General features: G+C 53.0%; 1 protein-coding gene across 2 annotated transcripts in view; it reads right to left on the bottom strand.

Annotated features, from left to right (window-relative positions):
• The window catches only part of PBX1 (PBX homeobox 1), a 124,531-nt gene that overhangs the window by 15,249 nt on the left and 94,786 nt on the right, over window positions 1-14,496 (bottom strand). For both annotated transcript variants that reach the window (XM_049776524.1, XM_049776525.1), the window contains exons 3-6: window positions 6,614-6,858; window positions 6,087-6,277; window positions 1,386-1,521; window positions 41-200 (exon numbers count right to left, since the gene is read on the bottom strand). In XM_049776524.1, coding sequence (XP_049632481.1) covers window positions 41-200; window positions 1,386-1,521; window positions 6,087-6,277; window positions 6,614-6,858 — 732 coding nt within the window. The remainder of the gene's footprint in view (window positions 1-40; window positions 201-1,385; window positions 1,522-6,086; window positions 6,278-6,613; window positions 6,859-14,496) is intronic.

Below are 14,496 nucleotides of genomic sequence, written 5' to 3'. Positions count from 1 at the left end.
GAGAGAGGAGGATTCCCGGGACCCCCCCAAGCAGACTGACCGGCTGAGTTGGGGGTGGAGGGCGAGTTGGCCTGGCTGCCATGTGCCGAGACACTGGTGGCTGTGACAGCCGTCTTGGCGGCGTAGATGTTCGCTTCCTCCTGGAATTTCCCGATGTTCTTTTTGTACCGGATTCGTTTATTTCCAAACCAGTTTGATACCTGGGAAGGGCAGAAGAGAAAGGGAGAAAGTTTATACTCATGCCTTCCAAGGGTAGAGTGGAGGATGAGGGAAAGTATGGAAAGGGGTGTGGGGGGCCCAGTAAGATGCTGCAGTAGGGACGAGAAAGCCACAAGCAGCAGATAAGGAGCTCCTGCTGGTTTCTTCATTTTTTTTTCACCCACCACACTGGTTGTGCTCAAGGATCAATCCTGGCATTTCTCAGGGGACCATATGATATGCTGAGGATCAAACACAGATCAGCCACATGCAAGGAATATGCTCTCCCCACTGTGCTATCATTGAGGCCCCACGGTTCTTCTTTTTTGTTTGTTTTTGGGCCACACCAGGTGGTGTTCAAGGCTTATTCCTGGCTCTATACAGGGATCATTCCCCACAGTGTAAAGGCTTACTCCTGGCTCTGTGCTCAGGGATCACTCTTGGTGGAGAACAAGATCAAAGTAGCTGCTGTTAAAGCAGCAAGTGCTTTATTGAAACTTCAAAAATAGTGGATCTAGAGATAAGCATTCAAGCCACATTTAGCAGTGCTCAGGGTTAACTCAGGAATCATTCCTAGCAGGCTCAGTGGACTATATAGGATACTGGAGATCGAATCTTGATCAGCTGTATAATGCAAGCTTCCTCCTGCTCTATTGCTCTGGCCTTGCTCTTACTGTTTTTTGTTTTGCTTTGTTTTTATAATGGGAGAGTTTGGGCTACTCCCAGAGGTGCTTAGAGGCTACTCCTGGCTTTGTGGTAGTGCCTGGGGGGTGGGGAACAATAGGCAGTACTAGGGAGATCAGTGGGATGCAAAGTGATCTGTTTAGCCTCCAAACTATCTCTTTGGCCCTGTCAAGACCCTGAAGACAGACCTTGTCCAGCAAGGAGGTTTATAAGAAGCAGACCCCCTGATGAGTGGTGGGCAGTCTGCATACAGGATACTGAGATGGACAGACCATTTCAGATAAATGACTATGCAAGGTGGGGTCCATCACCCCTCTTAAAGGGGCACTGGCAGACGGGCACTCTATCCATGGATTCAGGCAGCTCCAGAAGCAAAGCATGACTGGATCAGATGCTGAGCAGAGCTGAGCTCCCACGGGCAGAGTGTCACATGAGTCCACGAGAGACAGGTCAAGTGACTCCTTCTCCTGTGCCTGTGCAGCATGACTGAGCCAGGAGCTTACCTGGGACACGGTGATGCCGCACTTCTTGGCTAACTCCTCTTTGGCCTCCTCACTGGGATAAGGGTTGCTGAGATGGGAATAGAAATATTCGTTCAGGATTTCTGTCGCCTGCTTGTTGAAGTTTCGTCTCTTCCGCCTTCAGAGAGAGGAAGAAAAACAACAGACATTCATGCCGCATGCCTGGGGGCTGTGGGGGGTCCCACAGCCATGAGGAGTTGTGTACAATTGTGGAGTGCCAGGGCAGATGAGCACATGCAAAGTCACGGGAAAAAGTTGTCCACAGGAACGTCCACAGAACGGGTAGGAGGGCATATCTCGGTTTGAACCTGAAGTCACATCGGCCCCAGGAGAGGATATTGGGGATTCCTAGACCTCAGATTCTCTGATGATTTTTTTTTTAACTTTTGGGCCATATTCAATAATGCTCAAGAGTCACTCCTGGTTCTGCACTCAGGGATCTTTCCTGACAGTGCTTGGGAGATCCTATGGGGTACCAGGGATCGAACAGGGTCAGCTGCACATAAGGCAAGTGCCTTCCCTGCTTTTTCTCTCTCAGCTTCTACTGAAGTCAAACTTAGACTGATGCCCCGGAGGAGAGTGAGAGAGACAGGTGGATGGCGATGTGCAGGGTGCTATTTCTAGAGTTTCCAGACATATTCTAGAAGGTTCTGGACACTGGACTGAACCCTGCACAGACATCAGTAGAGTACTCATTGTTCTCATCCGTATGGGGCCTCTCACCCCTGGGGGTGCTTAGGAGTGACATAGGTTTGCTCCCTACACCCAGTTCTTTACTGAACCAACAGAGGCTGTTTTCTTCAACTAGTAAAGAGTTAAGAGAACAGATCACTTGGCTACAGTGGAGACCATGACAGAGACCATGGCAGAGACACTGTGTTAGAGATGCTCCAGAGATGTTGATAGAACATTGTATGAGAGGCGTGCTAGAGATGCCGTGGTAGAGATGCCACACAGAGGCCCTGAGGATGAGCTCAGGCTGCCCTTGTCCCAGGTTCGAGTTATTCCTTCCCTGGAAATCACCACCTACCCTTGTAGGACATGGGTCCTGCCCGAGAGTGACTCAGCCCCTGGTCCATCTTTGACCCAGCAGGCAGCATTTGAGCAAGTCCCAAGAAACTGCCCCCTCAACAGCTTCCGTTCAGGGCAGCAAGGTCTTGTCCAGTGCACAGCTGCTCCCTTGGGAAGTCGGAAAAACTAAGGGACAAGTGCTCCATGAGCCCATGAAAGGAAGTTCTAAGCTGATGGAAAGTGAGCATTACACTGCTGCCTCCTCAGAAGCTGAGGAGTCCTGGAGGCCAGTACACCCCGATTCACAGCAGGTGCTGGCTGCCTCCGAACTGGCACTATGAGCATTTCTTCTGCCTTTCCTGCTTCTGTCAAAAGCTTCTCAGAGGGAAACATCCGAGGGGCCCAGCTACATGGCATCCACACTGCTTCCTGATTGAGCCAACCGCATGCTGCCCCCCCCCCCAACCGTTCCCCATTCTGCTAGACAGGAAATTCAGCAAATATTGTATTTCCAGGGTCCCGCTTGGATTAATTAGCATGATAAAGGGCCTGATTTCACCGGATGAGAACCATCTGGCCGCAGGTAGCCACATCTGTCCAGATGAAGCCGGCCTGAGCCGGACTCGCACCCAGGCTGTGTTTCTGGGTCATCTGGTCTCACTCTGGGCCGGGAAAGGGGATTTGGAGCTTGGGAGTCAGAGGGTAGAGTAATGCGGCCAGCAGGCCCCACACCCCGCATGCCTGGAACCCTGGTTCTGTGCCTCCAGAAGATGGTTTAAGGATGGGAAGAGCCCAGTTCCTTCGCTAGCACAAACCTCACAAGGAGGTATTAGGACGCTCCAGCATGGTCTGAGGATGTATTTCTGGCCCTCATCACTGTCTGTTCCCACTGCCCTTCTGCCCACATCTGGGCTGGGGGACTGGGCTGGTGGCATTCCGGAGCAGAGACCCCACAGTCCTAAGGCTGAGGGAGAAGCGCCATATTCCCTGCAGGGCTGTGGGTTCAGATCTATGACATCTTGGCTGGACCAGCCTGGCACCTGCTGTTCTAATTTCACCATTATTTGGAGGCCACACCCAGCGGCCCTCACAGCTTACTCCTGGTCTCAGGGCCACTTCAGGGTTCACTGTGCAATGCAGCAGCCCTAAGCATCTGGCTTTTAACCATCAGAGGCAGGTGCCGCGTCCATGTCAGAGGAACATGGCAGTTCAGCAATGGGGCTGTTGGGGTGGGGGACCCTGCTGCTTCTGAAGAGGGCCGAGAAAGACCTGCTCTGGCACTAGGTGGGTGTGCGGGCACCAAAGACCTGGTACTGGTGTTTCTGCCCTTTCATGGACCCTAAGGAAACTTGACACACAGGCTAAGAGCCACGACAGCAAATGGGCTGTTCTGGGCCTGGGTCCAGACAAAGATCTCAGAGGGGCAGCAATGTAGGAGAGGAGGCAAGTCAAGGTGGGAGAGGGGGTAGGTGGTGGGGAGAGAGAGGAGAAAGGGAGAGGGAAGGAGTAGAGAGATGTAGAGAAGGAAGAAAAGGAGAAGAAAGGGGAGGAAGCAGGGAGGAGTGAAGAGGAAAGAGAGAAGTAGAGAGGGAGAGAAGGAGAGGAAGGGAGAGAGGGGAAGAGAGGGGAGGGAAAGAGGGAGGAGGGAAGCATAGAGAGGAGGAAAGAGAAAGGGGGAAGGTAGATGGGAAGAGAAGGAAGAGTGCAGAGCAGAGGAGAGGAGAGGAGACTGGAGGAGGGGAGATTCCCTCTGGAGATGAGTCCCCACAGTGGGTTGGTGGCTTTGGCATCACTTTCAAGGGGCCAGTCTCCTTGTTTCTGGGTGCCTACTTTCTTCTGTCTCTGCCAGCATAAATATCAACTTCCACATGTTAACAAGGGGGTTGCCATGGGGATCAAAGGGACCTTGAGGCTGGGCAGCTTCCTCAGCCCCAGAAAGGGGCTGTCGATTGCCCAGGCCCTGCAGACAGGGGATGTGGGGGACCATCCCAGGCTCCAGACTCCTTGTCCTCCTTGTCCTCCTTGTCCCAATATCCCCTCGGCTCCACTTTCTGCATCCCCAAACCCCACAAAACACAGGGCATTCAGGAGGAGGGCTGAAGGGGAATCGCCACGCTCAGTGCCATGAGCCCATTGGGCAGCATGTCAGTCAAGATTCCTGGCAAGACTTCGGTCTCTATTGCTGATGGCTGATGGCTGTAGACTATAGCCAACCAGAAGTATTATGGGTTCAGTCCCCTGACATGCCCTCTTCCAGGCTGGCCCGACGACTGGAAGAAAGCCTAGGTGTGCCTGGACTCTAGTGAAGGAGCCAGAGGCAGATCTCTGGGGTGGCTCCTGTTTTCTGTATCTAGGACCTACACATCTTGGCCTCTTCTTACTTTAAGGGCCACACAGGCAGTGCTCAGGGATCACTCCTAGAGGAGCTCAGGGGACCCAGAGTGGGATCTAGAATCCACAGGGTCAGCTCAGCGAGGCCTGAACCCCTTTCTCATGATCTTTTTGGCTGTCCATGGCCTTTCTATCCATGTTCTCCATCCTTGCAACAAAGCGGATGGGGTCCGCCATCCCTTAGGGATAGGGCTGCTGGGCCATTTCAAGCCAGACTAGTGGATTCCTTTGATTTATCCTCCTGTGCATCCACATGTGCACCCTTCCATTGAGGTCAGTGGAAAAGCAAGGTCAGAACTCTATCCCTGCCCTGGGAGGGCACTTCAGAGGGACTCTTTGAAAGAGGGGGATGCCAGGGGTCCCCTCGTGAGGTTCAGTGCCCTGGAAACAGGGACTGACCTCTAGGGTCTCTGCAGTTAAACTAGGGAGGCATCTCGCCCCGTAGTCCCCTAGTCCAGGTTGGCCAAGAGAGACAAACCACTGCAGTCAGCTTATCAGGGGACTGGCCTCTGGGAAACAGTTTGGGGAGGTGGTGGTGGGGGCGCCCACTGCACTCAACCTCCAGGGAGGGAAGAGGCACCAGGGGTGGTTCACTTGCTAGGGGCCAAAGATCTGTTCAATCCTGTTTGTACATACGGGTTGTGGGAGTGACAGAGCTTCCTGGGAGGCGAGCACAGGAGAGCCTGGGATGAGGTAGGGAGGGCAGGAGGCACGGGAGAGATGGGAGAGGCAGGAAATAATGCTTCGTGCCAAGGGTCCCCCTTTCCCCGTGGCTCTCTGCATCATTAAACCCACCAAGTGACCAAGCCCTAAGGAAGGGGACCTTGAGGAGAGGGCCAGGGGCCGCAGGGTCACCAGTTGAGGGGAGCAGCCCACCACAATGTCCCCCAGTGACTCTTAGCTGGCCAGCGTAGACAAGTGTTCTCACTAAAAAGGGGTCTGGAAATGCCAGAGTTCCTAATTTTTCACTGGGGTTGGATGGAGAAATGGGGGCCTTGGAGAGACCAGGAGGAGCTTGGGAGCCTGGGCCAGGGAAGGGAGACTCTTGGGGTGAGAGGGACTCAGGGAGCACTGAAGGTGGGGGCTGGGAACTACCACCTGGAAGTTGGAGGAGGGGATTCATCAAGGGGATTCATCAATGGATGAGGGCAGGGATTCTACCGCTGGGGGTGGAGACTCATCTCATCAAACTGGAGACGGGGGACTCACCATGGGATTCACCAATGGGAGCTGAGATTCACCATTGGGGTTGGGGATTCACTGCAGGGGGCAGGGCCTCACCGTGCGTCCAGGAACCTTGAGCGCAGGATCATGACGGCCTCACATGTGCTCTGCTTGAGCTGCATCTGGATGGAGCTGAACTTGCGGTGGATGATGCTCACCATCCGCTCGATCTCCTTTGGAGAGATGGGCCGGGTCCGGCTCTGCTCGCGCAGCAGGTTCATCACGTGGGTGGTGAACTCGTTGCAGGCCTGGATGGGGTTGGTAAGGTAAGACCCTGGGTTACTTCTCCAGCTGGTTCCACTCCACTCTTAACCTAGATGGTGGCTGATTTTGGCTTATTTTGGCCACATCCGGTTTTGTGCTCAGGGATCTTTCCTGGTGGGGCTTGGGGGACCATATAGGAATGCTGGGGATCATGGGTAGCTACATGCAAGGCAAGTGTTAACCCCTCCACTATCTCTCTGGCCTTGTCCAACTCACAGGAGATGCACAACTGCAGCCCAGTTTGCCTAGGGCCTAGGCCAGTCCCATAAGCTCCTGGGTTCCTGGTGAACCTTACTCAGCTCCCTAAATGTCCGGCTCACCTGTTCGTATTTCTCCAGCTCTGTGTGGTAGATCTGCCGTATCTGGGAGAGTTTGGCCCGATAGTCTGAGTGCTCCACTGAGTTGTCCGAACCAGCTCCGCCGGAAGCTGCTGCTGCAGCAGCTGCAGCAGCCGAACCCCCGCCCTTCTCAGGGCCTGCCACGCCCTCAGCCAGCAGCATGTTGTCCAGGCGCATGAGCTGCGGGTCTGTGGGCTCCTCCTCCTGGGCTCCCCGGATACTCAACACTGCAGGAAAACACACATCGGAGAGGGCAAGTGAGAGGACATTTGTAGGCTGTCTCGAAAACTCAGCAGACCCAGAGAAGACAACACGAGGCGAGTGGCACATACCATATTTTCCAGTGTATAAGACGACTGGTCGTAGAAGACGACCCCCTAATTTTACAGTTAAAAATAGGTTCAAAGGTTATACTGTAATAAGACTTCCTCCCTGACTCTGGCCAATCTGAGCAGGCTTTTTACAGTGTAGCTTCGGGTACAGAACATTGTTTAATTTGCATGCATAAAAGGCCTGCTTGGATTGGCTGAGTTAGAGAGGCGGTCGGAGCAGCCTGGCAGTGATTGGTGCAGGATCAAGTTGGAAAATTCGTTTCGTGGCAATATCCAGATGATTTCATTTAGCGGTATATCGAAACGTTTTTTGGGATATACTTGGCGTATAAGACGACCCCAGATTTTCGGTTGACTTTTTTTGTTTCAAAAGTTGTCTTATACGCCAGAAAATACGGTAGGACAAACTAAGTGCCACTGAGCATGTGGCTCAGATACTGTTACTGGAGACAGCCCCTAGCTCCCAGGCAGGACACATTTGTATGCCCCTGCCAACCACTTCCACCTTCCCAGGGAAGGCATTTCCCTCCATATGGCCCATTCGCATACCCTGCTATGGATTCTGGACTCCCCTCCCACATATGGCCAATGAGTGGGTCTCACACCCACACCCTATCTGTACTTGCATAGACAAGATCTACAATGCACCCAAACCTGCCTCTAACACACCCGCAGTGTACCTCTGCTATGCTTATGCTGTGCTGCACCACAGGTGCTTTTAACACACCTGTGGCACACCTGAATGGCAGCGACCTACGTGCATCCTCCAAGGAGCCCAACAGTGCTGGTAAGGCAGCCTCAGTGCGCTGTGTCATACCCGCAGGCACAAGACACATTGAGTGGGGAAATGTTACCAAGCTCCCCAAGGCTGGTGGCAGTGCAGAAGTTCCAAGGACACAAAGATGCGGGGGATGTACCCCGCTAGCAGTGAATAGATTCTCCAAAAACATAACCCTCCAATTTCCCATCTTAAATCTTAGAATCTTCCAGTAGAGATGGACGTAAATAAAAAAAAAAGCTTCTAACATAAACACTTTTAGAACTTGTGCAACAGGCTGGAGATGGCTGGGATGAGTCAGACCCCAGGTTTGTCCCTGTAGTGTCCCCCACTGCCTGGCACCCTGGTATTTTCCTTCACACCAGATCATTACAGCTAAACCCGAGGCCCAATGGGACCTGTGTAGCTCCTGCTAGGCCCCAGCAGAGGGCACTGTGCCTTAAGCCAAGGCTGGCCCAGCAAGCGGCCGATTGGTTAGAACCAGTCCCTGATGGGCAGCACCAGACAGAGACAGGAACAGGAAGGGACTCAGGACCTAAAAAGCTTAGAGGTAGTAACTCTTAGAGACAGATGAGCAACCGTGAAAGGGTTCGAGGGTAGACCGCACCTGCTAGATCACAGAACACAGACCCATTTCCACAGTGTGGTAAGGCTCTGGGAGGCCTGACCCCACAGTCTCACACAGGCCTGCCTCCCATAGTTTCACATAGGCCTTGTCCCCGCAGTCTCCCACAGACCGGTTTACTCACTGTCTCACAAAGGCCCATTTCCTACAGTATTACACAAACCTGTGTCCCCACAGTCTCACAAAGGCCCACCTCCTCACATCTCTGCACCCAGCCCTTCTCCCTACACACCCTGCCTGTCTCCTGGGGAAAATGCCTCAGGCTTCTCAGTGCAGTGAGTGATGCCAATAAGAAGATATCCAGAGTTACATAGTGTGGTCAAAGCATGTGGATATGGCGGCTGGGCCCTATATGGTCCCAGAGAAACACCCCTTCCCCGGACACACAGCTTCCATCTACTTTCTGCAAGCAAGGTGCGAACAAATCTGTGCTTGGACACAATGCACACACACACACACACCTGCACACAGTTTACACACATACACACAGGCACATTCACATGTATATGCATACCCACATGCACGCACACAGATAGGCAGTACATACTTATGAACATGCATGCACATACACATAGAACATATACATGCACATTCATGTGCACTACACGTAACACACGCTAGAGCCTGTGGCGTCGGAACTTGGTGGCAGGTGCCCCCGACATTGCAGCACCCTGAACCGAGGCTGGGTACCAGGGGGTCCTGTACTTGGAAACCTCCTAAGCTTGCAAACCTTTGTGTTAGGGAGTCTGCAAGCTCTGATGGTGGCCTGAGCTGGAACAGCAGGCTGGGCACATGCTTCATAGCATAGAGTGTGACCTTCTGGTCTCTCCCCTTTCCTACTGCGAGCTGGGATTTGGATCTAATAACTGGGTATTGGCACTGGGCACCAGCAGTCACATTGGACCAGGATTTTGCCTTGGGACTGGAAGCCACAGCAGGGAGCAAATCAACCTAAGACATTCTCAGTCCTGCATGGACGCCCTGGACTCCACAGCAATAAGACAAAGACTTGTGTTTTGTCGAAGAGGAACTGGTAGTGAGGTCTCGGGGTTCCTTTTCATTTGTTTTGGTGACTTCACATCCCCAGCTTATACAAACTGTTTTTTTTTTTAAAGAGCAAGTGAATGAAAATCGTGGAAGGCAGAGAGATTTCGTGTTGGTTCGAGTGCTGCCGAGGAAATTAGAAAGAGGCAGATTTAATAAGTAAAGGCAAGTTGCAGAAAAACCGGAGGAGCCACTGGGGAGCAGCTCTTCCTGCAGAAGCGGGGAGACTGTGCAGACAGAAATAGGCTGCATCGATAGAGCTGGCTCTCCTGGGCACGGTGGGGAGGGGGGGCGCCTGGGGGGCAGGAGCAGGGGCTGGGGGGAAGCATTGCTGAAGGAAGGAGCAGCCTGGGGGTGGTGAGGGTGGCGGGGGACCTGAAAAAGTGCTCGCCCATACTCCAGAGTGGTTTGGCCAGTCCCAGTTCATAGCGACTTGCAGGGCCCATGCCTGGAGGAGCTGCAAACCAGAGCCAGAGATGGGACAGAGCCTGGTCCCCGCCAGCTCTGCCAGCTAGATGATAGCCACACCCCACCAGGTACTTCTTCCCTGAATCCTGCTGGTGACAGGGCTGCCCTGTCACTCAGGACTGGAGTGCGCATACCACATCCATCCATTCAAGGCTCCAAAAAAAGACTCGAGGACTGGTGTGGGTTATGCCCTCAGTCCCCCAAGGAAGGGAGGGACACTCCAAGTGGCGTATTTCCTTTGGAGGCAGCAGAATATCCCTACACTCCTGGACCCAATCCATACCCACACTCCTGAATATTGTCCACATGCCCCAGTATTCCTCCATGATTCCTGCCAATGTGCATAAAGGCAGCTGGGGACCTTGGGGTGGGTCTCTCTCTCTCTTTCTCTGTCTCTCTCTTTCTGTCACACACCACACACACACACACACACACACACACACACACACATCCCGAGGCTGCTTCTGAAACACACAGACACACAGACAGACACACAGACACACAGACACACAGACACAGACACACACACAGACACACACACACACACACACACACACACACACACACACACACACACGAGGCTGCTTCTGAAAACTTTCCAAGGAGCTCTTTCCCAGCACATGGGCTGGCACAGAAGGAAGGAGGCCAGGCAGGTCGGAGCCTCACAGAACAAAGTGGTGGCTGGGGCAAGAGAAAAGCACAGAAGGTCAGGCTGGACCATCCCTTGGAGGGAGGCGGTGTTTTCTGGCAGCGTCACCGCTCAGCTGACTCACTCCTGACCTGGGCTTGTCCTTGGGGGACAGAGACACGGGAGACATGGGCCTCCACGGTGGGATATCGAGGCAGTGGTTGGGGGCTGGGGGGGCCTCCCCACTTTCCTGGCATCTGGAAGCGGGTGTCTCTGCCGGCGCGGGCACGAGGTGCTGGCAGTTTCCAGGAGATGATTGCGGCTGATGGGAAATCATGTGCTGCTTAGCGGCAGCGGTGAACATCCTGGCAGGAGCCAGGGAAACAGCGCCCGAGCAGATGGGAGCGATTAGACGGGTGGGGTGGTCGCCGCCGGGGCTCACTTGCATCCTGGTCAAATTGGGAAGTGGGGGAGCAGGAGGAGGGGGAGAAAGAGCTCCTTTCGCCTCTGCGTGCCAGACTGCAGCCCCCACCACAAACCCACGACCCACACCGTATCACCATCAAGCAGCCTTTAGCGACATTGCTCTGGTGGGGTGGGGACCTGTCAGGAGGGAATTGAGGCCGTTAGCAGGTATCCCCAGCTATCCCATGTGTGGCCTTGCTCAGGTCTCTTCTTAGGGTGCCCTTGGCCAGCCAGAAGATGTTCACCCCCCGCCCCCAGTAGATGCTTTTTCCTGCATTCTGCTGGTGTTGGAGGGCCGCTCTGTCACTTGGGACTGGAGTGCGCATAGCCACGTCCATGCAAGGCTCCGGTAAAACAGACCCAAGGATTGGTTTGGGTTACTTGCTTCCCTCTCTCCCCAGCAGGACCAGCACCTACAGACAATCAAAGTCTGTGGGCTCAGATGCCCTCAAAGGGAAGCCATTGGGAATAAGACTGTGTGGGGGACGGGAGAGCCACCTGGAGGTTCTGGGAGAAAGTTGGACCTGGAGAGACAAGGAGAGGCAGAGGGAACCCAACTGCAGGCAGGGGTGGGAGGGTGGAGAATCAAAGGGTTGTTGTAGGAACTATGTCAGCAATCATCTGTGCCCACTCACGGGGTGTGGGGTGTGGCTCACCCTTATTTCCATGGGGAGTCTGAGTGCTCACAGGTCAGAGAACAATGCACAATACCACTCCATCTGGTCCCAGATTGTCTTTTCTCGGCTCTCCTGAAGTGGCCTGAATGAGAATAAAGGTCGGCACCCCCAAGTCTATCCCATAGGCATGGTCTGTGCAAGGCTGCCGATTTAGGTTACTTCAGGCTTGTGCCACACATTAGAACTTCCTGGTCCCATGCGTTGAGCCAGGGTCAGCTGCCTCCAAGCCTCACTCCCCTCCCAATTGGGGATATTTAATGTATCTGTCACATGGATTCCCTTTCCCTAAAATGGCTTTAGACTGCGCTCAGATCTCTACTGTACATCTCCAACTGGTACCAAAGCTACCACTACATTAGCAAAGGAAAACGAGCTCATTTTCCGTCTGTAAACAGAGGCCAATTAGGCCAACCAACAGTTTCTGCTCTTCCCCTTCCCCTTCCAGGGGAGACCCCTGGGAACCAACTTTGGAACTGGCCTAGATATTTCTACCTCAGATTAAAGCCTCGTGTTTAGGATAAAAAAAGGCAGCATGGACTTGCTTAAACTCTCCCTGCTCGTGTGGCACTTAATACAGTATAACTTGGGACTTGCGCAAACCCAGCTTGTAGATCAGGTCTGGGGTTCAGATCTTGTAACTCCGGGGTCAGCTCCAGGTTCAGAAGCTCTGGGCTGCAGGCCCAGGGACCAATTCTTGGGGTTCTAAACCCCAGCGATATAGGAAGCTAATGTGAATGCCAACGTGGGGGTTTGATCATTCTGACAGCCAAGGAGGTCATTAGGAGAAAGGCTGGGAGCCTTAGACCTACACCTTTAGGGCTGTACACACACACACACACACACACACACACACACACACACACACACACACACACACACACACACACACGCACACACACACACGCAACCAGGCATAGTCCCTGACAGCCAAGGAGGTCATTAGGAGAAAGGAGGCTGGGAGCCTTAGACCTACACCTTTAGGGCTGTACACACACACACACACACACACACACACACACACACACACACACACACACACACACACACACACAACCAGGCATAGTCCCAGCTCCTGTCAAGTTGGCTCCAGCATTCGCCAAGGTAGAAAAGCTAACCAAGGCAGCTGCATGAAGCCCAGTTCCTCTGATTAAAGATGAGCCAGGCTAACACCTGGTGGCAAACAGACATAAGGGAGGCGAGACTGGCTCTTGAGGGCCAAGGACATAGCTCAGAGGGTAGAGTACATACCAAATACATGGGTCTGATCCCTGGTACCTCATGCTCTCCAGCCACCATCCCCCAGCAGCATCCCTCCACCTCTACATAAGGAAAATCAAAGTCTACGTCTCTGAATATCTCACTTAGTTCGTCCGAGGAAGAAAGGTTAATATTTAGCTACTGGTACAGGGGGTGTGGTGGGGGTTAAGGCATGGGTTCTTGTACAGACTCAACCCTTGAGGGAAGTCGGGGTTCCCTACAGGCAAGAATCAGCACCTCTAAATGCACCTGGGCTCTGGGGCCTGGAGCCTGCTATCAACGAGGGAGAGTTCAGGCCCCTACACTGCATGGGCCAAGACTTTCCCTGCCATCCTTTGACCCCTTTCCCACCCCCTGCCAAGGGGCCTGGGAGCGCTGACCTCATTGGGTCTCCTCAGACAAGCAAATTTGCTCTGAGGTATTTTATGGAGTTTATCTGCTGGGCTAGGGGTGATTTTATTTTTGTTTTTGGTCAACAATCATCAGTGTTCAGGGCTTTCTCCCGTGCTTTAGGATCACTCCTGGCTGTGATCTTTGCTTGGAGAGAGCTCAAAGACCTTTCATGTACATTTGGGGTGGGGTTTCTCTTTTTGGGTTGGTGTCCAACCTGGATTCTTCTCTCTCTTTTTCTCTCTCTTCTCCCTCCCTCCCTCCCCCATCCCCTCCCTTTCTCCCTCTTCAATCCCAGGTCTTTGCATGCTTGTCTCCTTCATGGGACTCTCAAGCTCTCCTTCTGCTGGACATAGGCTCCCTCTTTACTCAGGCCAACGACAGGACTGTGGGCCTGGGCAGGTAATTTTTTCTCCAGCTTTAATGGCTGCTATTAACCATGGGCCCTGCCCTACGTGAAGCTCAACTTGCAGCATTTCCCCAGACTGCCTCTGAGTCAGCCCGTGTCACATGAGCTGTGTTTAACAGAGGTGTAATAAACGCCAGAGAAGAAATATGACCCAAAATAAAAAAAAAAGAGAGAGAGAGCTTGTCCCCCATGTGGTCCAGTCCCCCGACTCAACAACCAGCCGTTTCCATCGGCACTTAGCAAAACTTCACTTTCCCCCCTTCTTTTATGTTAAAGGGTCTCTGGGGGCTTGGTGGAAATTGTCAGAGAGAAAAGGCAGAAGAAAGGCTGTGGGCACCACCTGGCGTGGGGTTCTGTGTCATGAACCTATAGCTGCCAACACGGATGGAGCTGATGGGAGACTCTGGCCAGGGGGTAAGAAAGCACGGGTAGGGGACTCAAAGCAGGGTACCCTTGGGGCCCGACTTTTGGAAGATGGAGAAAAGGGAGGCTAGATCCTGCAACACCCCCCACAACACCACACAACTGTACACACAATACACACATATGCAGCTACATACAACAAATGTACAGGTATACGACACAACAGACAGACACACATATAGATACACACACAACAAACACAGACATATCAGACACAGACACAATTACATACATACCAAACAGAAAGATGCAAATATGCAACTACATTAATTACATGACAAATACACAAAAGAGATACAATATAACCATACACAACACATAGACACACTACATACAACATAGACACAGCACAACCACACACACGGACAC

The sequence above is a fragment of the Suncus etruscus genome, chromosome 7, assembly GCF_024139225.1.
Source record: "Suncus etruscus isolate mSunEtr1 chromosome 7, mSunEtr1.pri.cur, whole genome shotgun sequence".
Classification (NCBI taxonomy): domain Eukaryota; kingdom Metazoa; phylum Chordata; class Mammalia; order Eulipotyphla; family Soricidae; genus Suncus; species Suncus etruscus.
Note: the sequence above shows the minus strand (reverse complement) of the source record. Positions and strands in the feature narration are given on the sequence as shown.